General features: G+C 41.7%; 2 protein-coding genes across 3 annotated transcripts; one reads left to right on the top strand and one right to left on the bottom strand.

The window, feature by feature from the left end:
- The first annotated feature begins 44 nt into the window (after positions 1 to 44).
- On the top strand, positions 45 to 6,594 carry AURKA (aurora kinase A). Of its 2 annotated transcripts, none has more exons than XM_052683387.1 (9): positions 45 to 129; positions 329 to 413; positions 1,470 to 1,755; positions 2,344 to 2,422; positions 3,098 to 3,289; positions 3,841 to 3,979; positions 4,337 to 4,485; positions 5,105 to 5,279; positions 5,877 to 6,594. In XM_052683387.1, the coding sequence occupies exons 2-9, from the start codon at positions 360 to 362 to the stop codon at positions 6,033 to 6,035; spliced, it is 1,233 nt and encodes a 410-aa protein (XP_052539347.1). In that variant the 5' UTR covers positions 45 to 129; positions 329 to 359; the 3' UTR covers positions 6,036 to 6,594. The 2 variants fall into 2 exon arrangements, with proteins under 2 accessions (XP_052539347.1, XP_052539348.1); XM_052683388.1 differs by having other exon boundaries at positions 64 to 129; positions 355 to 413.
- Positions 6,595 to 7,397: 803 nt separating this feature from the next.
- Positions 7,398 to 12,264, bottom strand: FAM210B (family with sequence similarity 210 member B). Its single transcript, XM_052683389.1, has 3 exons — positions 12,050 to 12,264; positions 10,673 to 10,842; positions 7,398 to 9,818 (listed from the first exon to the last, which is right to left on the bottom strand). Exons 1-3 carry the CDS (start codon positions 12,221 to 12,223, stop codon positions 9,602 to 9,604), a joined length of 561 nt encoding a protein of 186 aa, XP_052539349.1. The 5' UTR covers positions 12,224 to 12,264; the 3' UTR covers positions 7,398 to 9,601.
- Between the last annotated feature and the right edge of the window lie 12,379 nt (positions 12,265 to 24,643).

Here is a 24,643-nt window from a genome sequence, read left to right as displayed (position 1 = left end):
CGACTGAAAAGCAGCCAATCGGCGGGCGCGGACGCCGGGAGAGGGGCCAATGGCGAGGGGGCGGTAGTTTAAAGGGTATTTAAGGGAGGGAGGTTTGAATTCAAACAGTCGGAGCGGCCGGAGGCCGAGGTGAGGGGGGTCGTGTGGCGTTCGGGGCGGTGCTGCGGCGTGGAGCGACCTTCCTGCATCGGGGGCGGCCCGGCCGGCGGGAGGTGCGGGAGGTTACGGGGCTGTGGCGGATGGCGGATGGCGTAGGGGGCAGAGGGAGAGTGGAGCCGGGGAATGGTGCTGTCTGCGCGGCTCACCCCGTCCTCTGTCCGCTCCGTAGGCGAAACTGCATCTTGCCTTTCTTAGGCGCTATGGACAAGAAGATAAAAGAAAACTGTCCTGGAAACCCGTCTCGCGCTGCTAAGGTAAGGGGCTGACAGAGTTTATGGGTGTATTTTTTGCGGCTGTACAAAACCTGTGAGTCTCAAGGTGTGATGATGGTGACTGGTTTTGCTAAGTGGCAGGCAGGAGGAAGAAGCTCTGAGCGATGCTTTCTATGCACAGTGAGCAATTATCAACATGGCCTTTCAGCCTCTCTGTTGCAGAGGACAATGTCCAAGTCTGAACTTCTTACTGCCGTTATTAGCATGCAGTTTTTTAATTGGCAAGTCTTAATAGTGCAGTTTTTATCCATAATCCCTTAATTAGATAGCAAATGCGTGCAGGGAACTGGCTGTGATTTCCAAAGGAAATGCTGCCTTCATGCTGTTATTCACGTGTCTAAGACTGCATATCTTTGCATACAGAAGCAGGGACATTCTCATTCTTGCAACTTCAGTATGAACAGGTCCTGGTCTGATTTTAGAGTAGCAGAAGTAAAGCATAATTTAAAATTGGCTTTCAACGCATTGAATCAAAAAACTAGAACATGAGTGTTCTTAGGGGAGTCAAGGCATCACTTAACAGCGATGCCTGTTTTTAATTCTAAGCAAAGTATTCTGGAACAACTAAGAATTGCTTAAAAATAAATTTAAACTACCTTCCTCAACTGAAAGAAAGGGATTAAAAGCAGATAAAGGAACCTTACCAAACTTGCTTTGGTCTGATGAACTCCTGTTGCAGTGCAAGGCATCTTAAAATGCACAGCATTCAAGGGAGCAGTGGCTCAAAGCAGTGCATGTGAATAGAATTCCTGTAGTAAAGACCTGTCTAAACTTTCCACCAATATCTGGACTTTGGGTCCATGACTAATTATGAATAAGTACGTTGTTAACAAGACAGCAGTTTTCTACAGGTCAATTGAATTCTTAAAATATAAGATCAGAGTAATTTTAAGATCTCCTTTTAATATACTCTGTTTTGTTTTTTTTTTTTCTCCTGCCTATCTTTTTTTCACAACCTAAATCTAATTCTATTGTACAGGGACATAAAGGTTATAGTGTGCTATTCTGTTACTAATGTACAATTACTGTTTTTTGAAGGTAGCAAATCCTGTTGTAGATGGCCCAAAACGTGTTCCTGTGTCTCAGAATTCTGCCCAGAGCCGGCCACTGAACAGTGGAGTTCAACCACAGCGTGTTCTGTGTCCTTCAAATTTTGCCCAGCGAGTTCCTGTACAATCACAAAAATCTTCTTCACTGTCAAACCAAAAACTGTCCAACAGTCAGACAACACAGCAGCCCCGGCCGAAACTCCCAGTCCAACCAACTGCTGGGCCTCAGGTTGCAAGCAAGAACAATGAAAAACCTCAACAAGCTCCTGTACCTGGTAATTCTGAAGATGACATCTTTCTGTGTTTGTGACACTTGGGATACTTCAAACAAGAGTGCAGTGCAGAAAATGTAAAGCTCATGCTATGTTGGGCAGTCCTGTAGAGAAATAGCTGGTTGCACCCAGAAACAGAAAAGCAGCACATAGTTCATCTTAGATGTTACTGTACTGTCCTTGTTGCTAGGATTAGGGATTTAGAGCCCATATAAGTGTTTCTCCAATCTTGAAAATTTACAGATGCACATTAGTCAACTTTGATAAATGGAGTTGGTGTTCCTGCAGCACATTTTTTTTCCAGTGTTTATGGTAATCTGATACACAAGGATACTGTATGAGCAGGAATGAGGAGGTGGGGGGAAGCTTTCTTAATGTTTTCATTGATTTCAAAAAACCATTTGAAGTTACGCTTTGATGAAGTAGCCCTAACTGTTGTGCTGCTTTGCCAATGGTGAACTACACTAAGTTTTAAATATCATGGATGGTGGACTGTAAACTGCTGTAGATACAACCCAGACTTGTTCTTCATGTGAATGTGTTGTGTTCACTGGTCTGTTTTATAAAGTTGTTCTACTTGTTTGTGTTCAGCAAAGAGTTCTGAAGCAGACAGCACCTCTAAACAGAAAAACGAAGAGCCTACTAAAAAGAAAAAGGAAGAGACTAAAAAGTAAGTTGTGCACCTATAAAACTTATAGCAAGTTAGTTATTCTTTCAGTGTTTAGCACTTCATGCTACAGCTAAGTTGCAGCCAAGCTGCTGTCTTTAGTCTCTTAATTGCTAAGAACAGTGGCCTTCTCACTTCATGGTGACAATATTTATTAATGAAACTCTGGGAATGGTTATTTTGCTTTGGTAATCTTCAGAAACAATAAATTACTGTAATCTGAAGAAAAGCTTTTGGCTCAACAAGGAGCAACTTTTCCCATGAGAGAACTCTGATAATCACTGCTGTAATCACATGATGTTCACTTGGAAAAATGTGTTCTTCATGTGTGCAGGAGGCTTGAGTCAAGTTTCACTTGTAGTATGGCTGCTTTGAAACAGTTCTGACAGTCTAGAATAGGTCTGTATCAAGTATATTGAAATGTACTTTGTTTTACAGTTTTGGTTTTGTTGTAATAAGTAGCTGTACCTCAATGCATGTGCTTTAGAAGCAAGAGAGAAGCTTTCAAAACTGCCTTTAGAGAAATCTCAATGCATATTTTGTCCTCTTGGTGGTGTGCCTTTAAAGACTAAAATCTAGCTGAGATCACTAATTATGTATTTAGCTGGAACGTTGCTGTCACACCCAAGCATTGCTTCTGTAACATTCTCTGCTTCTGTAACATTCTACCTTTTGCAGAAGACAGTGGTCTCTGGATGATTTTGAAATTGGTCGTCCTCTGGGGAAAGGAAAATTTGGAAATGTGTACCTGGCACGTGAAAAGCAGAGTAAATTTATTCTTGCACTGAAGGTGCTGTTTAAAGCACAGCTTGAGGATGCTGGTGTGGAACATCAACTACGAAGAGAAGTTGAAATACAGTCTCATCTCAGGTAATGTGAGCAGTTAACCTTTGCTTAGTTTGTGCTCAATTTAAAAAACAAAGTAATCTTTCCTGAAGAAAAGCAATTCTGTAGTATGTGACAACTTGAAACTGCTTCTTGTCATTCTGCCCCACCACCCCATGGGCCAAAAGAACCCAAACAGAAGTCAAGCACCTGGCCAGTTCTTACAAGTGGATGACTGCAATTTCTCAGTCTAGGCTTGTCCCTGGTATTCTGTTTCACAGAAAATAATTGGAGTATTTAAGCTTAAGTTCAGAGAACTGTAGATATTTGCGTGTTGAATGGTGATCTGTTCTGTGTGTAGAAAGCTATCTATGAGAAAATACAAATGAGCTGAATTCTTGGCTAGGTTTTTGCTACTAGCAAGTCTGATACTTCTATGATAAATACCCTTTGTCTGCTCTGAAGCTCTCATAGAAATGGACATGGCAGTTGGAACTGCGCTGTCTTGTGTAGCATTAATGTTAAATTATAGGCCCTATATGTATAATTAGTTGTACGCATACCTTGTTCAGGAAGGCATTTCAATTTTCTTGCAGGCATCCCAACATACTCAGGCTGTACGGCTACTTCCATGACGTTACAAGAGTCTACCTTATTCTAGAGTATGCACCTCGTGGAGAAGTCTTCAAGGAACTACAGAAGCTTACCAAATTCGATGAACAAAGAACTGCAACTGTAGGTTGTTCTGACTGCTTGCTGCTGTGTAGCATACCTGAAGTATAAAGCTAGCTCTTCAAGAAAAAGTCATTTTCAGTTGCATGAAACCAACTCCTTAGATGCTAGTTTGCTTGTGCACTTGTAACCTATTTAGGAATATGCTGGGAGGACAAACTACTGCAGTGTTAACGGATAATGTTCAGCATTGCCCAGCACTGCAATTTGTGTGGTCACTTCAAGCAACACCTGTTGCTTGAGAGTGTAAGGAACAATTTTTCTACTCCAAACTGCTAATTATGCCTAGGGAATTGTGCTAGTAAAGCTTGAGCGTCAGTGTCTTCATACCTGATAGTTTTGTTTTCTTTCTAATTGCAGTACATTACAGAACTAGCAGATGCCCTGTCATACTGTCATTCAAAGAGTGTGATTCACCGGGACATCAAGCCGGAAAACCTGCTGCTTGGCTCAAATGGAGAATTAAAAATTGCAGACTTTGGGTGGTCCGTGCATGCTCCATCCTCTAGGTGAGAGTGCAGTATATACCTTATACAGAAATTATTCTGTAATGAAAACTTTAGCTTTCTTGCCAAACTCACAGTTGTGAGTAATGTGAGTAATGGAGGTAAATGTCCACTTGCTGAAATACTGGCAGGGAGCATTCAATGATTGGACCACTGCTGTCAAGGTCTTAATAGTTGACTGATGTAGCGTAGAGAGAGTGTCCTGCTTCTCTGTGTATTTAAAAACTTGCTGAACCTGAAACAAGAGCGTTAGCACACTGTTTTAGGGTTATGGTGGTCCCTGAGATGAAGATCAGAACTTCTGTCCAAATAGCTCACACTAGCACTATAATTGGAATATTTCCTTAGTCTGATTTGTACCTGACAAAGAAAGTCCCACTGACTTGTAAGCCAGTGGGAGAGAGGAAAAGGAACAATAAGACTGCCTGTAGTGACAAGAATACTTTAAAGCAAAGCTAGAAAAGTGACTGATGAAATTCCAGTGATACTGAGTTTATCTGGGGCAGATTACACTGAGATACAGATAAGAGCACTTGAATCCAGATACTAATACTAGCAGTTAAAACAGATCTTAGCTGCCATAAAGGGTAAATGATACACTGTACTCTGTGCTTTTCTTCAGGAGATCAACTCTCTGTGGGACACTTGACTACTTGCCTCCTGAAATGATTGAGGGAAGAACACATGATGAGAAGGTGGATATTTGGAGCTTGGGGGTTCTGTGCTATGAATTTCTTGTAGGAAAGCCACCTTTTGAAGCAGAAACATATCAAGAAACCTACAGAGCTATTTCCAGGGTATGTGCTGTAACTTCAACTAGGTGAATTTTGGTTTCACTTCTTGTCTTGAAGGTTAATATTCCTCTTGAGGGAAGGAAAGACATAATGAGATGTACGCAAAACTACATCCCTAAAGCTATCCTGAAGTCACTCCAGTTGAATTACAATGAAGAGTAGGATGGCTTTCCTGGCTGCTTGGTTCTCTCCTGTTTCTACCTGCATCTGAACACCTACCTTTTCATATAGCAGCTATTCTTCTTCACTATCCTTCACTACTTTCATGTTTCTGGTATATAAAATATTAATCATTCAAGGCATTAGGAAAAACATAAATTATGTTTCTAGATTACAAGTGTTCTGTAAACTTGAGAGGTTCCATCAAAGTGGTTTTGTGTTGGGAGCACAGAGAAAAGCACACTGGCTGAATTTTGGCAAGCAGTGAGAACCTTCAGTTTTATTCAGGATTGTGATGAAATTACTCACTAGGTACAAGGTACACAGCCCACAGAGCTGACAGTTTTCTTTGCTCTCTGTACCTTGGGGCAGAACCCTATTGCTCTCCAGTTTTGATTAGTGCCAAAGAATATTGCATCATCTTTTATCTTGTTTTCTTAGGTGGAATTCAAGTATCCATTATTTGTAACAGAAGGTGCAAGGGATTTAATTTCAAAGCTTCTGAAACATAACCCATTCCATCGGCTGCCCTTGAAGGATGTTCTTGTTCATCCCTGGATTACAGCAAATTCTACAAAGCTGCCCAACGATAGAAAGTGATGTTGCTGCCCCATCCAGAATACAGTCTTAACAAGGGTAATCTCATTGGACTAACAAGGAGATTTGTACTGTGACTACTGTAACACAATAAGGAGGAGCAGGTCTTGGAATCCAGTGGCAATTAAGAACACAAAGCCTTTGGGTTGGTTATCATCTTGAACTGATCTTGAATTGCAACGTAAATCTATTTGACTTCTAGCTGGGTGTTGTGGAATACTTAACGTACTTGAAAAATAACTACATGTGGGCCAGCTCTATTGATGTAAGTATTCAAGGTCTGTTCAAGGCCTTTATGATATGGTCTGTCATAATTATAGCTCATTGTTCCAATAACAAGAGACAGTGGTGGTTCTATCTTACTGAACAGTGCAATATCCCAGAGATACCTGCCTATGAACTCACTGGGCTGCTAAAGGGTATCATACCTGTGGTGTAATCTGAAACTGAGGTGAATGCATTTGTGTCCTAAAAATGAATGATGTGTGTGCATTTTTGTTTCTAGTTTTTGTCTTAAATGTGAGCACTCAAGTTTCTAAATAAAGATTGCTTATATATTGTAGAGCATGGGAAGGTTCCTTACAATACATGATATTATATGCTGGTCACCTCCAACCACCTGTCATTACTGTCAGACTACTAGAGTACATCTTGACTGCTCATCTATGGTCACAGACTAAGCTCACTAGCTCTGTCCAAAAATAAGTTGATATAAAATAAGTTTTCCTCTAAGTGCTGGTGTTGTGTAAGTACATATAGCTATTACTCTTCAGCTAAGTACCAAAAATACCTTACAAGAGTTCCACAGTCACTTAAAAACTAAATCTGCTTCTTCCCTTGCAGTTAAAGTGTAATAGTCATAAGCAAGGTTTGAAAGTACTTCAAGAAAGACCTGGAAAGTCATTATCAAGCAGGAGATGGATATACATCTGTATATATACATGTCTATACATATATACACACACATCAGAAACAAGGAAAAAAAACAAAGCATGCTTACCAGTTTACATTTCCAATTCTCTGGTGTTTATACCCTAGGCTCTAAATTTTTTCCCCCTATTTACAAAATATCAGAATCAATAGATTAGAGCCTAGGCTCCATAGTTACAAACATAGACATAGTTGGCAAAGTATTAAAATGCTTCGTTCCAGCTTCATTGTTTTAATCACAAGGTTTTCTGCGTTTTTGAAAAGAAGGATAGTGGTGTTTGGTTTTTTTAATTAATTACAAATAATTAGAAACATGGTAAAACTTGCTTGTAATTTGTCATTAAGTGCTTTCTCATTCCTCCAATTAGACAAGGCAATCAGAGAAACAAAACATGTAAAGCAATTATTTTCCAGTAAAACACTGCAAGCAAATGCTACGAGAAAGCAATTTATTTTCTTCATTATCAGGAGCCATGGAAGGTCTCTTATTATCTTACAAACTATTTTAAAAAGATCTTTTACAAGCAAGGATTCTAGGATTCAAAATATATTCTCAAATCACTGTAAAATATTTAGCAAAAACTCATCTAAAAGTGCCAGTAGTTCATACAGCCATCTTTATCTTACAGTTACAATTTAAAATGAAGGGATTTTCTATTACCACAACAAAATCTATACTGCTTGTACCTCTTAATAACTTCAGGTACATTTGCTTTAAATGAGTCTTGGTTTATAGAAACACTCTAGGAACAGGAAAGGAAAAGTTTGACTCCTTTTATCAACTTCACGACAAGCCCTACTTGCTAGAAATCACTGATCAAACAAAATAAGGCTGTCATTATTTGATTATAATGGAATCCTTTTTGTTACCCTTGGATAACAGAACAATGACCTGAACAGCCAGAGAACGTGTAGAAAAGAACGTTTCTTGGAAAATGAAGCAAGAAGAGCCCAAGTAAGACTTCAATTGTCAAAGAGGCAGACAGCATAAATTATCTGTATCCAGCCCCAGACTGCAGAAGATCAGAAAACAATAGAAGTGCAGGCTGCATGTTGTTACTGCACAGTATCCCTTCCTTTGCTGTGTAGACACTGGAGGTTTTTAGCTCTTGGATAGCCAGCAATAAGCTTCCATCCCAGTACCAAATATAATATTCGTGCTGATTAACTGAGGATGTAATTTAACATTGTCTGAGCAGTGTTAACAACTTGCTCAGGACAAAGACATGCCTCGTTTTTCCCTCTTCACTTGAGCAGTATTTATTTTCAGAAAGACAACTCAGCAAAACATAAAATAAAAAAATACATTGATGGTCACTGTAGTTTTCTGCCAGTTTAGTTCAGATTCCTGTATATTCATAGATCTGTGTCAAAGCCACCATGGCATAAGTGATAAGCACAAACACAGAGGCAGACAATGTCACAAGAACTGACAAGGAAGGGAGAACAGGTCCAAAAGGCTCAGATGTGGCTTCAGTCATCTCACAGAAGCACAGTCCTAAGTCTGAAACCCAGGTTTAGCACAGAATGTTAAGCTGAATACCTAGATTTGAAATCCGCTTTTTAGGTTAACTGAGAAGTGGTTATATGCAAATACAATTTAATAGGAATACTGCCCAAATAAGGAAGTGAATTACACCTTGAGTTGGTATGCTCAACAGTCTACCAGATGAGCACATGTATTGCTTTGAGAAGTTCTAAACTGTAACGTCTGGACTTCAGGTGAGGATCAGAGATTCATCCACAGGAGCCCCCATGTTAACAGCTAACTTAAAATACAAAAACAAAGCCCCAAAACAGACCAACAGGATGTCCCCAGTAACAAAGCTAGGTATCAACACCACAGTTACTTTGCCTCTCACTTTATCTTTGGAACACATTCACTCACACAGGAGGTAATTCTGGTTATAATGATTTCACTAGACTCAGTATGAGTCTGTAGCATTTAAAACTGAAAGGAAAAGAAAAAAGACCTTAGAAAGGTCAGAAAACATAGTTACAAACAACAAAATCTTGGAAGCACCACAAAGGAGCCATAATTTCAGAGAGGTGCATTGCCTCTTCCAGCTAAAACAATTATAACTGCAATAATTAAGCATACAGGTACTCTCATTAAAGTTAGCTTGGCATGTGTGTTGGATTGCAGGAGTGGGATCATAAAAATGCCCTCTGCAACAAAAGAAACACTCATGTAGCACCTTAGATCCCAGTACACCTACTTACCAACAGATCTGTTTACATGGTCCATGGAAGAAATAGCACTCCACTACTGGGAAAGGAATCTTACTCTATTTCCCAACTGCGCAGTAATAAACTGCAACTGCATTTTGGCATGAGAACCATTAATGATCCAAAAATCCAGAAAATAAAGACCCAGAATTGTACTTCTGGTTTTTGTGAGAGACGGCACATTGTCAAGCATTTATATGAGCACTTGAAGTGGAAACCAGACTCTGTTTCAAGAGCTTTCTATAAAGGGAAAGATGAGGACAGCACTTTTTACCGCCACATCTACCTGAAAGAATCAGCCAGAGGAATGCAAGAGAAGATCAGCATTAACATGAATTCAAAGGAATATCTGAAGAGCGATATGAATATTAAACATTTAACAAATAATAATAAGAAACAATAAGAAATTATCATGGCTTTGGAGCAGGAGGTTTGAAGAAACCAATCTTCCGGCAGTACCGGACAACAAAGGGCACAGAAACCACAGTGATGCTGATTCGTAGCGGGGCAAACAGCTTGTGAACGGCGTATGCCAACACAAACGTGCTTGTACCAGCAGCCATCTTAGACTGCAGGGATGATTCACTGAAGCCAAGTTTGATGAGAACTGGAGTCATATCCACACCGCTGGGGAAAAAGAAAACAAGACTTGTCAGTTTATTTTAAAATGGCACACTAAAGAATAGGAGGTGCTATTTACTCAGGGAATTTAACATGGCATAACTTCCAACTCTGGAATTTCTATTAAGTTTTGATAAATAATAAATGAGTTCTTCCAGGACTAACAGCACGATTTACTTCTGTGACAACAGCACATGCTTATTTTCAGATACAAATTTCGGTTTTGATTGACAAGATCCCTACAAAGTCAAATATCTTCTTAGTTTATTGGTCACACAACTGCAGCACAGAGAATGCTCAGCCCCGTGCACCACCTTCCTGGAGGAAATCATCAGTTCCTCCTCACAAAACAGAGGCATCTAAAGCTGCTGCCCTTCCCCCTGAAATCATATACACAATATCCTACACCTCTTCTGTAAGGTTAAAGCAGAAAATACTGGATAGTCTAATCCTCTTTTTTTTTTTTTTGCTGGTGCCTTCTGCAGTTTAAGCTGTGTTCAGCTCCCAGAAAAACAGATTTATCTCTAAGCTCCAGCACTTTCATACGGCTCTATCTCTACATGCCACACTCCTGTTTGAGAACAAAAGATACCTCTGCAGAAAAGTAAATTCTTTCGTCTGGTTTTGTCAGTCACTTTGGTGCAGTCTCTGCTCTGTTTTCATCAGCCCACCATATCTATCTTCACTCATGCCTGACTGGAGATTAGACCAACTTACAGATCCATTTATACACAAAAAGCAGAGGTTTCCTGTATATAAATCCAACAAGCTTAGAGAATACCTCCTTAGAAACGAGCACAATGGTCAGATATTTCCCTTGTCTAAACCATTACAGTCTGCAGACACTGTACAAAGCACACCTTGACACAGCCACGTAGAAGATCCCTAGAGATATTAACGAAATTCCAACATGGAACGAAACTCCTACAGCACCATACTGTTTGAAAACTTGTTTCAGCTGCTGAGATTTGTTGAGTTTCTTGTTCTCACCACTGAGATCTGTGGCTGTCTTTTCAGGGGATCCCGCATCCTAAAAAGAAAAGCCAACAAAACAAAACACAATAGTATTAATTAGAATTAAGTACCATATAATATTCCAATCAGATTTGAAAGAATGAAACAATTAGCATGTGTAGTGATGCTTGGAAAGCTTTGGGAAAGAGCAACACTGTTCTGCTTTTTTACATTGGGATTGCTGAGGCCCATAACAAAGCTCATAAAAGCTCTCATTTTCCAGCTATTCACATTAAACAGATGTGCTGATCTTGGTGCATATTCTTACACAACCTAAGTTTCATCATAAAAAAAGGAGTTGCTATGGTTCCAGCACTCTATCTGATACAAAAGAATGCCAAAGCTCACCCACATAGTTTTGGGGAGATGAGGTTGAGGTGCCAAAGAGATTTCCGTCCATATCCACTGCTTTTGGTTCATCCCTGCGCTTGGCAGGATTGTCACCAGGGTACAAAACACACAGTGCAATCTTACAGTGCTCACGGTGAGACAAACCCACTTCAACCAGCGATTTTAATCACTCCTTCCCGTTACCCAAAGCAAACAAATGATGTTTGCCTTGCCCCCCTCATTGGAATTTACATTACTTTTTATCTCATCTCGAGAAAAGTCACACAGATCCATAAACACGTATTAAGGAACTATGGAGCACAACCTTATTTATTCTAACATAAGGAATAATATCATTATTCTTTTGTTAGGCTTTGGCTCATGAACCAAAGCAATGTTTGAACAGAAACTGAAAGTTAAAAAACGTCCAGCAGGAAAAAAACAGAAACACCTCCAAGCCCTTCACTGCTTAAACCAGATTTAATGCTAAAAAGGAAGCGAGGAAACAATTTTCATTCTATATATGTATATTAAAGCAAGCTCTTTAAGCAAAAGCCAGCATTCACAATTAGACAATCCAATTATTTCCAGCCCTGATACAGCAATACTTCTAAAGTCGTTCCCACTCTTCAGTTTCATTACAGGAAAGGATGCGAGGAACAGCGCTGTTTGCACACCGCAACCCGGCGCTCCGCGCTCACGTGCCGGCGATTCCCGGCTGCCGCGGAAGCCCGAAGCTCAGCGCTGTGCCGAACGGAGCGGCACCGACCGGCAGCCGGCCGTCCCGGACAGCACGCACAGCCAGCGCCGAGCCCCGCCGCCCCGAGCCGAGCCCCGCTCCGCGCAGCGCCCCAGGGCGGGCGGCTCCTCCGGCTGCGAGCCCAGCCCCCTACCTTAGCGGGGATGCCGGTGGCGGCGCGCAGCGCTACGCGGCACGGCGGCGCTGGCGAGAGAAGAGGGCGACCGAAGCGCTGCTCGCTGCCCGGAGGACGGAAAGCGGCGGCGGGCAGAGACCTGCGGGGCAGCAGCGGCGGCCGCAGCGGGCCCGGCCGCAGCAGGCGGAACATCGCGGCACAGCCGGGCGGGCGGGAGGGCGCACGAACCTGACAGAGCGAACAACCCGGCCTCCGACAGCGGGCGCCCTCCTCCTTAAAGGGACAGCAGCCCAGCTAGGGCGCCTTCGCAGTGAGGGGGGAGGGCGCCCCCCGCTGGGCGGTGTAGGGCACTGCACTCACTGCGCTCACCGCTGAGATGCAGGGGCGGCCTGGGTTGAAGGAGAAAAATGTCTCTGCGGGTGCTGCGTCCACACCTGGGATGTCATGAGGGAGAGCCCTGCCTCAGGTGGCTGCAGTTCCCCCCCAGGATAATGGTTGTGATGATTATACGTGCGTACACACATTCATGTAGGTTGCTCCAAAAATAATGACTCCTATTTATTTCCATGGAGACTATGGCAGGTACAAAGAGCACAATAACACCATTTGATAAAGCAAATTCTCGGCCACAAAACACTATTTTTTCAACACAGTCACCGTCATTAGCTGTGCATTTTCACCAGCAGTGAACAGGAGCCTGCATGCTGTGCTCCTGCAGAGGTGACCACTGTCTGTATTAGCACTGCTGTAACACCACCACTGCCTCATTGTGCTCACACCCACTGCTTGGTTTCCTTAAGAGTTCTGCAAGAGTTGATTAATATCAGTTGGTACTATTTTTTCCTCATGGAGGAATTCAATTCCATGCCTTTGCTTTGTATGCACTTCCATGTCAGACACCAATCTGTCAATCTGCCCATCTGCTGCCAGCTGCCACATGGCAACAAAATGTAACAGGATATTGGCAGGAAGGTTCTACTGCCACACCATCAACATCTGTCTTTGACATTGTGAGCAAACATCAAAAAATGTAAGGCATTACTTTTGGAGCAGCACTTGTATACATATTTACAAAATAAGGCATGCACAAAGTAGTCGCTCATAGCACCAACTGCAGGGCAGTACCACAAGCTGGAACACTGAAATGTCCTTGGCTTTGTGCAGCACTGCTCAGCAACAGCTAGAACATGGATGTGTTATCAGTGCTGCTTTTCTCCTAAAGCCAAAACAAAGCATCATTCCATGCACTGTGAAGGAGATCACCTCAGTCCCATCTGAAACCAGCACACCAGGCTGTACGCTGAGGTAATTTCTCTCATTCCTCACAGTGCTGCCATGCTCCCAAGGTCTGTGCATGTATCCAGGCATGGATGTGGTTAAAGCCTTGCTTTTGCAGTTCTGATGTATGGGCTTGCAGTGCCCATCACTTAATTAATCACTCACTTTATGCTAATGAGTCCCAGCCATTTGCCAAGTCTCATCATGCGGGGCAGAGTGTAACTGCAGAGCTCTTCCAACCTCAGAGGGTTCACAGCAGCTCTGAGACCTCCTGAGGCCTTCCAGCAAATGCTGAAGTCTCATGCATAGCCTCATTTCTGCATCATTAATCTAACAGGAAAAATAAGAATTAAAAGTACCATCAAAGTAGAGAGGAGAGTGCCAGGGAGAACTGTAGTTGGTGGGGAGCGATGTTCCTGGCAGCGACCCCACTGTCCTCTATTTTAACCAGAAGGGCCTTGGTTAACAGGAAAGGTCCTTGCTCATCTTCATCACACACCGTGGTGATTTCTGGACCTTCTGAGGTTTTTCAGCCATGTAACGTCAGTGCTAACAGAGGTGGTTTCGTGCCTGCAGGTTGGCATTAGCCTGCACAGAGCCAGGGCTTTTCACAACCACACAGCAGCGATGCGAAATGGCGGCTGCGTGCACTGCACACTGCCAGGGGACAGCAGGTGTTGTGTGAGCCTATCACTGCACAGACGGCACGTCTGGATGCTGAGCTCCGGCAATAAAGTGCGTTTCTTTTCCTGCTCACTGAGCCTCTCTTCTCCAGGCAGGCTGTTACAGTGGCGTAAGCATACAGGGCAGTACAATAGGAGAACTGTGAGACATAAATAGGAGGTTTTCCCTCCGGAAGAGAGTGCAGTGGGGAGCACAAGCTGAAAGTGGAGAGGACAGCACTGAGCGGTACAACGCTGAGACAGCATGGTGGGAGGCTTTGTTAAGTAGGATGCACCGCGGAACAGATGGGTTTCGAGGAGAGTCTTTCAGGAAGAGAGAGAGCTTTGCATGCATTAAAACAGAGTCTGTCCGGAGCATAACAAAGAGCGCTGCCAGTTCTGGGGATTTGTGTTTTCCTTAGTTCTTTCTTCATAGATTCAATTTCAACCTGAATGCTTTGCAGGGGAGTAGTTTCTCCCAGTGCAATTTTGTTTATTTAGTATGTTGTTCTGTTACTGTTCCAAAGCAGTTTGTTTGCTACTGTGTTTTCTGTGACTATTTATACCCTCTCACCATGATCCCAGCAGACAGATGACACCAGCACAGCAGTGCTGTCATCACAGCGCATCAGTTTTGAACTTTTTCCCCCTAATTATAATAAATCCTGAGTAATCTCACCCAGTAAAGGAGATGCCATTCAAGTTCCTGCAGTATGGACTACCCCTGGGGTTAGTAACTCTCAGCTCCTTTCAAGAGAGACCTAATAACTGCTGAGTAACTTGGAGTCATAGCTGCAAGTTTTTCACATGAAGAAGGTTCTGAGAGCCATATTTCTACCTGAGATTTTCCTGTAAGAAATACGTAGGCAGTTGCTACAAAAGGTGTTATAGTCCAACACGTTCTGAATTGCTGGTGCATGCAACGTGGAGGTGGTCTGCCCACAGCAGGAAGGTGCAACTAGATGGTCCTTCAGCTCTCTTCCAATCCAAGGCATATTGCATGGGAACTGTTGATCACGGCCTGAACCTCTGATTGACCACCTGAGGTAAGCAACGAGTCAGCTGCAGCTGCACAGGTGAAGGCAATTCTCCTTTGCTACCAGAAGGGTTGGAGCCTGGCTGCACCTCTCCTAGATCCCATTTAAGAGCTGACTACCACTGAGATTACTCCTTGTGGTGTTTATTGTGAGCCTACAATGTTGGTGAGCGTTTTTTGTTTATTATCTTTCCACCACAATAATCCTCCTCAGCCTAACCTTGGTTCACCTATTGTTTGTACTTATAAGCACAGATGCTGCCCTCTGTCTGGCAGACTCATTGGAGCCATTGCATGAGTAGAGCATGGAGTTACTGTCCTGCAGTGTCTGTGTCATGCTGCTGCTAGGTGTCTAGAAACCCAGGGCAAGTGGAGAAAAGAGCAATAGGTTGGTTAATGAGGAATAAAAGCAGATGAGTTAGCAGCTTTATGTGCACTGTCTCCAAAATCTTAGTGAGAGACTTTCTTAGAAGCAGGAACCAACAACACCAGAAACATCAAACCCTACGTGTTCCTTGAAAAACAAGCAAACAAACACTCCAGCTTATGATATTTTAATATAAATGGAGTCTATGAGCACAGAGAAGCTAAGAAAAAGAGAAACTGAACTTTCAATGGCAGCTCATGAACATGAATATACTTCAGCACAGGCGCATGTCTTGCACCATCCTGGAGGTGCAGGTCCCTTTGAGGTACTAACAGGAACACACAGCAGTGAGAAGTAAGGCCACAGAGTGCCAAGATGTGAACCCCAAATCGAGATAGCTTAGGGGTCTGCCACTGAAAACTAGACTTGATTTGACAGCTTAATTGATCTACTGTATTTGTGACATGCCTCAACTTGTGACACGCTTCTTCTCTCAGCTTTTTGCTTTGTAGATTTACTATGACATTCCTTTTGTAATGATTTGATGAGCAGGTGCACTGGCTTTGTGTTATTCACATTATTATTTCATCATCATTGTTTGTCATGAGGAGAAGTGAAGCTATGAACTAAAACACGAGTTTTCCACTCACCAGAAGTTACATTTCAATGTCAGTGAGCCTTTATTTTTCCATTATGTAATTCTCACATGATTTGTTTCAGAATTGGTTGTCATGCTTTTATCAGAAAATGTATAATGAAGTAATGTAGGAATGTCCTGTATCAGGATATCTATTTAAGAACCTTCATACTTTCCCTCCCACAATTTAACTTTTTGAAGCAAAAATCCTTCTTGGTGTTTTTATGGTGCTGTAGAAAGAAGCAGTGGCAGAATTGAAGTATTCTGTGGTATGCAATTTCTGTAACTAGAAATTCATGCTAAAAAAGAATCTATGCTGAATATCCATTGCTCAACCTTTGGTTTTCCAACAGTATAAGGTAAACAGTGCCACGGGCACTTAAGGGAGCTTGTTCAGGAGTTCAGCTCAGTTGTAAGGGTAAACGTGATTAGTAGTTGAGTAGCAGATAACCTTTGATGATGGATCAGTCAAATGGTGATGAAGAAACCTTAGAAGTCTTCCAAGTTTTATATATGGTTTGGAGGCAAATTTATTATATGTCTTTCAGATCTTTTTATCTATTTGTAATTCAGGGATTTTGAATGTGGTAGTTCCGAAGTATAATGGCTTCTAATGGGCAAGTAGGAATTGGTTCCTGTGTGAGTGGGAGACAGCTGCTAATGCATGATGGAAGCTTATAATTTAGTATTATTATAGATGTAGTAATGCCATGGGTCATAAATATAATGAGACAAGTTGGGAACTGAGCACGAACCTCATTCAGAAAAGAGGCTAAAGCAAATTTTGTTCCATTTCAGTAAACGAAGGGCACGGCATGTGAAGTTGAGTTTTAAGAGGCTCAGTTCTTTAATGCACTGGCATTTTCACATCATCTTAGATTATGAAAATGAGATAATATAGGTAGATGATAAGATAAGCATGAGTTTAAGTAATATCAGTCAAGATTTTGTTTCATCAAGGCTAAAATGTGTGTATGTGAAATATGCACAATGGATATTATTTGAGAAATCTGAAAACAGTTTATGGAGACATTTAGTATGAAATTTCTCATGCCACGAATACTACAGGCCACCATCTTTCAAAAGCAAAATCATTAAAACTGAAGACAGTAGTCTTCTATTCTAATGGGAGAACACTGTACTGCTGGGGCAGCTACAGCAAAGGATGCCAGCCCAGGGAGGTTTACCTGTGAGGCAGGAAAGTGGGGTGATGTGGGGTGAGAACATCTCCAAACAGGCAAGCAAAGAAGGAATGATTTCTCTGCAGATCCTTGAAGAACGTGGCTGTGTGGCCCCATTTCATTTCAGTTCCCTGGAAATTCATGGGACACTTTAAAGCAGAGCACTGATCATCCAGGCAAAGGAAAGCGTATCTTCAGCCCAAAGTTCACTGCAAGCTGATTTGAGTACATGGCAGCTTTTGTGTAAATCTCTGCACAAAGATGAGTTTCACAGGCGAGGCAGGTCTTGATCCCTGATCTGGATGACCCTAAATGGGCACAAAATTTCTATTGCTGGGGAGTGCACTGTCTGTGGAAATCTTACCACCTTCTGCCCTTAGATTGGTATTATTTTGCAGCTAGGTGTAAGCAATTAATTCAGCTACCTGGGGTGTGGCGCTGGGATCGGGTATCCATGGCTATTTAATTTGTCACTGTATCATTTTACCAATGCAACCCACATCTCTGGAATGGAGCCCTCAAACTTATAAAGCAGATGAAGTCACTTAGCCCAGGAAAAGCACAGTGCGTTTATTTCTGAATGTAACACAGGGGAATGTGAAATGTTACTGTTTAGTGATGTTTTGTGTGTTTGCTGCTGCTATAATGAGATAAATCATATTTTGTGAGGTCAGAAACTGTAGGGCCAAATTTGGAAGCCCAATATCTAAATTGCTTTGCTAACTCCTCCTCAAGCTGTTTTACAGCCCTGCTGATTCCCGCAGACCGTCAGGTTTGCACAGACTTAGGTTTACATTTGGATTTGACTCACAGATTAACATGGTTTAACTTAGGAAAGATCATGCAAGAGGTGTGTTTTGTCTTTGTTTTTCTAAATGTTCAGCAACATCAAATTGTTTCCACAGACACACACATACAAAAAAAGGTTGTTCTATTCCACTTCAGGCTTAAAAGCTATATGAATAGATGATAACATTCTGCTGTTGCAGCCCATGATTCCGATTCTCAAGTGCAGATTTCCTGCCCTTTGCTCCTTACCTGTATTGCTATAAAGCAAATTGTCAGCTTATTTAGATGAAACAAGTAACAGTCAAGGCCAGATACCCTCTTTTCTACCCCTCGCTTCATAATGCCATAATGAGATTCTGGCCAAAGAACTCAGTGCAATGCAATATTCAATCTGCAGTGTACTCAGGAAAGGCTGATATGAATGACCCAACACAGCCATTTGTCCCTGTTTGTATGAGGTTATTGGCAATTCTCCTCACATCTTTCAACTGGTTATATATTGCTGCTCTGAGACACAGCCCTTCAAAGCGAGAGGCACAACCAGTTTGTGCTCTAATACATGCAAGTGAGTTTACCTTTTTGCTCCTGAATATAAATATAAATCTCTGTTTTTTGCTGAAGAGGTTCTGATATGACTGACCATAAGGAAGGAAAAGAGTACGCTTCCTCAGAAGCATTGTTAATGGGGCTAAGATGGCCAGTAAGTCTTGCCAGCTCTACAGAGCCAGCACTGGGGAACAGTAGAGAATTTAGGATACACCCAAATTTGTAACTATTTTTAATGCCCAAACCTTAAATAAAAATATTATTTGCATTGAATAGATGCAAGTAGTTCATATGGGGAGCTAGAGAGGCATTAAAGGTTGCAAACCACAGCTAACATTGTTGTGATGTCTAACAATCCCAAAACAAGGAATATCCTTGTAAAGCCTATAACCTGTCACTTAGAAAACATTTATGTAATGTATGTCACATTTTCAAGTGCTGTTCTGTAAAGTGGGACCACAATAAGAGAGTGATGCTGTATAGAGCTGTCAGCCTTCAGATCCTGAAGGAAAAGAAGGAGCCTGTTCTTGTGCCCAGCACTCACTGTACTGCCAGTGCCATGTTACTGTACCTGGATCTGTTCATGCATTGTGGTGCTGCTCATTATGTGATCTCAGAAAGAGAAAAGAAAAGAGCCTGTTCTTTGGCTCGGGGCATGTGATCACCCTGTGACTTGTCATGTTCTTCTTGTGACACTCGTTAGCTGGCACAAACACCCATCCATCAGGAGCCAACAAATGTGAACGCAGACATTCTGCCAGGAGGAGTGAAGTTGTTTGACATATCTGGCAGCTGTTATTTGAGAGCAGGCATTGTAAGAACTTGTTTGGAACCAGAAACCAATGTAGAAAGACATTGGCAAACTATGTGCAATTGCAAGGAGGCAGGATACAGGAGTGTTATCAGTTCATTGATAGATATTTTCCCCTGCCCAGAACGTGCTTTATGAAGTTCAGTCAATGGATGGCACTGCTGGCTTTTCGCAGCTGGGCTTGTTTTGGGAACAGGCTTGTGCAATGTTTATGACTCACTGCTCAGTTTAAACCATGTCTGAAAACTTGCTGTTACAAAGTGGTTGTTTCAATGGCAACAATGCAGCTAACTGATCTGGACCGAAGGTGGGGTAGATGTGGGCCGTTAAGGAGCTTGTAAGGGAAATGTAACTGAGTCTCCAGGCAGTTCTCATGCATCACTCCCCGGTTCTTCTTACAGAAATGCTGGCTGCCCTTCATTCTGTGAACATAGTGGCAACACAGTCAGCTGGCTTTTATTTTTTTTCCTCAATTGAGAAGGCCTATGGCACGTTTTACTGCTCAACCTGTTTGAGCTGCAAAATAACCTGAAGTCATGTAACAGTTCTGTGCTGGAATAATGAGCTCCGCTGAGAAAAAAGCACTACGATTTCAGGCCTGATGCATGCATGTATCTGTTGGGAATATGGACAGATATCAACTGAATTGCAGACTGTTTCTTACTGCTCAAGAATGTTTGTTCTTCATCCTTTAGATGTGCATTCAACTGCCAAAATGCATTTTCCAGAATCACTGGAGGAAGGAAGGCACACCAAATATCTTCAGCACTAGAGAGAAAGAGGGAGAAAAGCCTTTGATTGCACTGTTTCCAGCTTTTTTCATTACCCCTCTGAAATGCTACATAGTTTCGTACTGAAACCCAAAGTGGTTTCTGTGGTTCATGAGCTTCCACATACTGGCTGGTCACTTGCCTTTTGGAAATACCTTTGAGATAATAATAATCATAAATTGGTAGTCCCTTTTGTTTTTAATAGGGTTCAGAATTACTGAGCTGTAGGAAATGGGAGCGTTTTGCTAATTGGCATCCTAGCACTGCCTGCTTTGTTCTTAGCTCTTTGTGAAGTGTCAGATCTTTAGAGGATGCTACATGTACCACAAATAACCAGGCAAGGATGATTCTGAGGAAGCTGCTCTGCTGCCAAAGTGAGATTTTGTTGACCTGAAGGTAAGATACTTTGTCCTCATATTTCAGCTTACAAAACCCAATTTTGCCTATGTTATAGGGAAGCCTTCAGCTGCCTCTGACAGGACTGCAGGCAAAGGAACTGTACAGGAGAAACAGATCTAACAATATATGTTTGCTATGAACTCCACTGGGTTAAACAGTTCTGTTTTGTTCTCATTCATAAAGCAAGTAAACACTGGTGTTTAGCAATTACTGATCATGGTCTACATGAGCTCATCCTTTCCACGCAGCCTTTGGGGTTTGGAGTTGTTGCTGGATAATGCTTGAGCCCACAAACATTAGGCATGGGGTTGTAAGCACAGTTTCCATGGGAATTGTAATAAAAGACCTGAAGAATGGAAGAAAAACAAACATGTCTTTTGGAATTATTCATACCAGAATAATTGATGCTGAAAGCTAGTGTGCAGCATTTCACACACTGACAAAATGGTGCACAGAGGTGGTTAATATTGCTTCTGTTAGGGTTGAAGTGCTCACAAGTACCTGTGACTGGAAAGCAGCACAGGCAGAAGTTGCACAGACATCTGTAATTCTGCTCTCTATCCGCTCTGTGTGAGGATGAATTGTATGATGAACACTGCAGCCCTTTGCAGCTGTATTCAATATTGGTATTCTCAAGCTTAGATCAGAGGGAGCAGAAATGTTTCTATCCTCTTTGCTTCTCAGTGATTACCCCTGGGATGACTGACATTTCCAAGCTCCACATTTTAGCAACATGAGCATATATATGAGCCTGGAACGGCTGTTGTGCAGTGACTTTGTCTGCTCCTCTTCCTGGAGCTGCTCCTGGGGGCAGCAGAGGAGGAGATGCTGCCAGCTGTGCAGTCCCTCTGGGAATGTAGGAAGAGAAAGTGTTTCTGAATCAGGCAACCTTGTGGGGAAAAAACCCTTGTGTCTTCACTGTGGTGAGATCTCTTTGCCAGGATGGCTGTGAATTTCTGATCTTGTCTCAGGTGAAGGTATTTTAAGGTAGGGTATTGAAATGTAAACCTCTTCTATTATTTCCTTCTTTTTGTTATTAGAATCAAGTGATGAATTTAGAAGGAAAATAGAAGATAAAACCTTTGGTCTTTTTGCAGCTCTGAGATATCATGGATATCATCAGAGTAGCAAATTGGGGCACTCTAGGGTGTTCATAACACCCTAGAATAAAAAACCAACATAAAACATGAGGAATGAAACCAGGCTGTGCAATGCTTCCCAGCAGCTCTGCTTTTACAGCAGATAAACTGGGAGCAGCAAGGCAGGGAAAGAAGCTGGGAACAGTGGGAAGAACTGCTTCAAGAGCCAGAATCTTGTTATGGGCTGCCAGGGAAGGGTGGCTGATGGGGGAATATAAATGGTGAGTTCAGTGAGATCTGAAAACACCTCGTCAGTGTCATTTTGCATCAGGTCACTGTTGCCCAGTGCTGGGGTATCATCATCAGTGCTGAATATGATGAAACTAGTAGCAACCAGGCTCATTCATTAAGAACTGGGTCAGCTGTCTTTTAGCATTGGTGACAGTGTTCTCCAGCTGTGATACATAAACATATTTTCTCACACACCATTGCCAGACTTTTTTTTTTCCAGAGCTGACAGTCCCCAGATCAATAGCTTATCTGATACACTTTCTGAGCCACCTACAAGAAACTTTGCATGTGTGAGATTGGAAAGAAGTCATCTTTATGACAGCCCGTTCTCTTGGAAAAGGATCTTCCCAGCAGGCAGCAGAGGTCGCACTTGTAGGAAAGCCTCTGCAGAGCTGCAGCCTTGGCTACTTTAAGCAGCTCTGCATTGCCCACTATCACTGGGAATGGTGGAATTGGCTGAGTGGGAATTCGCCCACTCATAACCTACCCCGTTTCTGTGGAGCAAATATAGAAACCTGCTGCTGGAGGCACACGCTGACATTCGGCTCAGCATGGGTTGCCAAACAGGGCAATTAGGGCCTGACCTCGTGGCAAACAGCATGTGCTGTGAGAAATGCCTCAAAAACCTTGGGGCTTTTTGGATTTTTATATAGAGGGATTAAGAGATGATCTGTTCACAGAGTGTGCTGCAGCGGACAATACCAATCAAAATGAAATTCTAAGCTGTACATTTGTGCTTGACAATAACTTTTTTAAAATGATGTAAAATGCTAGCTAGAAATAGGATTTCCATCTAGATAAATAGGTGCTGTCGTATATGCCACCAGAGCTAAAGAAAATACTTTAGAAGCACTACATGAAATCTTCTAAATGAGACTGGAGGTAAAAATTGAAATCATTTCCTCTGGAACTTATGTTATGTTGAGCTTGTTATCGACATCTGAATAGCATTTCTGAAGCAGCCATATGTGCTCACAAATAAGGACATGTATTGTACACTTGTTTTTTTTGTAGATAGAAATGCTTCAAATGAAGGAAGAAATCTTTGTTGTTAGGAAAGCTGATGATAATTGAAAAAATGACCTTGTCCAACTTGCTGTTGCCTACTGTAGGCTGCCAGGCACCCGGCTTGATGTGCTGCTTGTTATCAGAAGGGCACCAGAATGTCCTTCAGAGAAACTCCATGGCTTCCTGGGAATTTGTTGAGGACCACAGAACAGAACTGAATATTTTTCTCTTCTAAAAATCAGTGGTAGTTGTAAATTTAATCAGTATTACAGAAATGGTAACATTACCATCCCTCTATCTTTCTTAATATGAAAGGACTTAAAGGCTGCACATTTCTGTGCTCAAAGGGTAAGGTCCTTGGTAATCTGAAAAGTAGACCAGCAGTCTGCAGTGGCTGGGTTTGTGTGCACGTGTGTGACTGCAGGAGAAGATCTGCTAATGATTTCCAAAAGATTCAGAATTCTTCTCTTTCTTTCATTAGCCATAGTGTAAAATTCCAATGTGCTCTCAGGTAATGCTTTGTTTGCCTCACTTGTCTGGTCTTACTAACATGAAAAATAAGTTTGAATAGAATTTGTCCTAAGAAAACACCAAGTCAAATTTGTTGATGAAAATCTGTCAGCTTTGGGCTGTGAAAACAAATCAGGAAGAATTTGCAGTGCTTTTGTCTTTAAATAGAAATGTTGTGTTTAATTTTTTTTAGTGTTTTGCTTTTTTCATCCTGTCAGCAATCAAAAAATAAAAAGGCCAGTCCTCCAACAATGAGCTAAGTAAGGAGAAAAAGTGCTTCAAGTATTGATATTCTGTGCATCTACAATATCTTGAGGGAAGAAACAAGCTGAGCTTCAGATCCTCAACTCTTTATGGCAGAGCTCATATTTAGTCCCAAGTTTCCCATGAAGATGTCAGAGTTTTGCAGAGCATTACTGAATAAATCATGTTTCCCTCTGACAGAGCTGCCAGTAATAGAAGAGAAGTTTCGTGTCTCACTTCATGTATCCGGATAAGAATGCAGTCTGGAAATCGCCTGCAAAATGGCTTCTGTTTCCTGGCTTTACATATGCTGAAGGTAAATTCCATAATCTTAAAAAGAGCACATTGATGAGAAACATGGTATGCTTTGGGGAGAGCCAGAGATAACTGTAACAAAGTGGGTTTTTTTTTTCAGTAACTTGACATCTATGTTTTATATATATATATGATATATATATATGATATATATATATATGATATATATATATGATATATATATGTTATATATAACATATAACACATATGTATAATCTTATATATATATATAATATAATATATATATTATATTATATATATAATCTGTAATATATATATATATATCACAGAATCATAGGGGGTTGGAAGGGACCTCCAGAGATCATCGAGTCCAACCCCCAAATATATGTATGTACTGGATCTGAATCAATTTCAATCTGAAGTTTAATATTAATGAAGAGTTCCCCTTCATATCACTTGCAGTTCATTTTCCTCTTCAACTCTAATTCTCCCACTGATGACATCTTGAACTAGCTCTTTGTGTGGCTACTCCTGTACCAAACAGAGGCAGAGGATTCTTCCTTCACATATTTGTCTTTTTTTAATTTCTTTTTTTAATTTGAGTAGCGATAAAGGAACACACACATGGGATATAATCGTCAAATGATAACTCCCTGCCTCCTCCGCATCCATTTCTTGTACTTTTCTTCCATTTCCTGTGCTACCTGCACTTTTGCACCCTGTGATGAC

Source organism: Tympanuchus pallidicinctus, unplaced genomic scaffold, assembly GCF_026119805.1.
Source record: "Tympanuchus pallidicinctus isolate F22 unplaced genomic scaffold, pur_lepc_1.0 scaffold20, whole genome shotgun sequence".
Taxonomy (NCBI): Eukaryota; Metazoa; Chordata; class Aves; order Galliformes; family Phasianidae; genus Tympanuchus; species Tympanuchus pallidicinctus.
The sequence above is the reverse complement of the archived record's forward strand: the minus strand, read 5'-3'. Positions and strand labels throughout refer to the sequence as shown.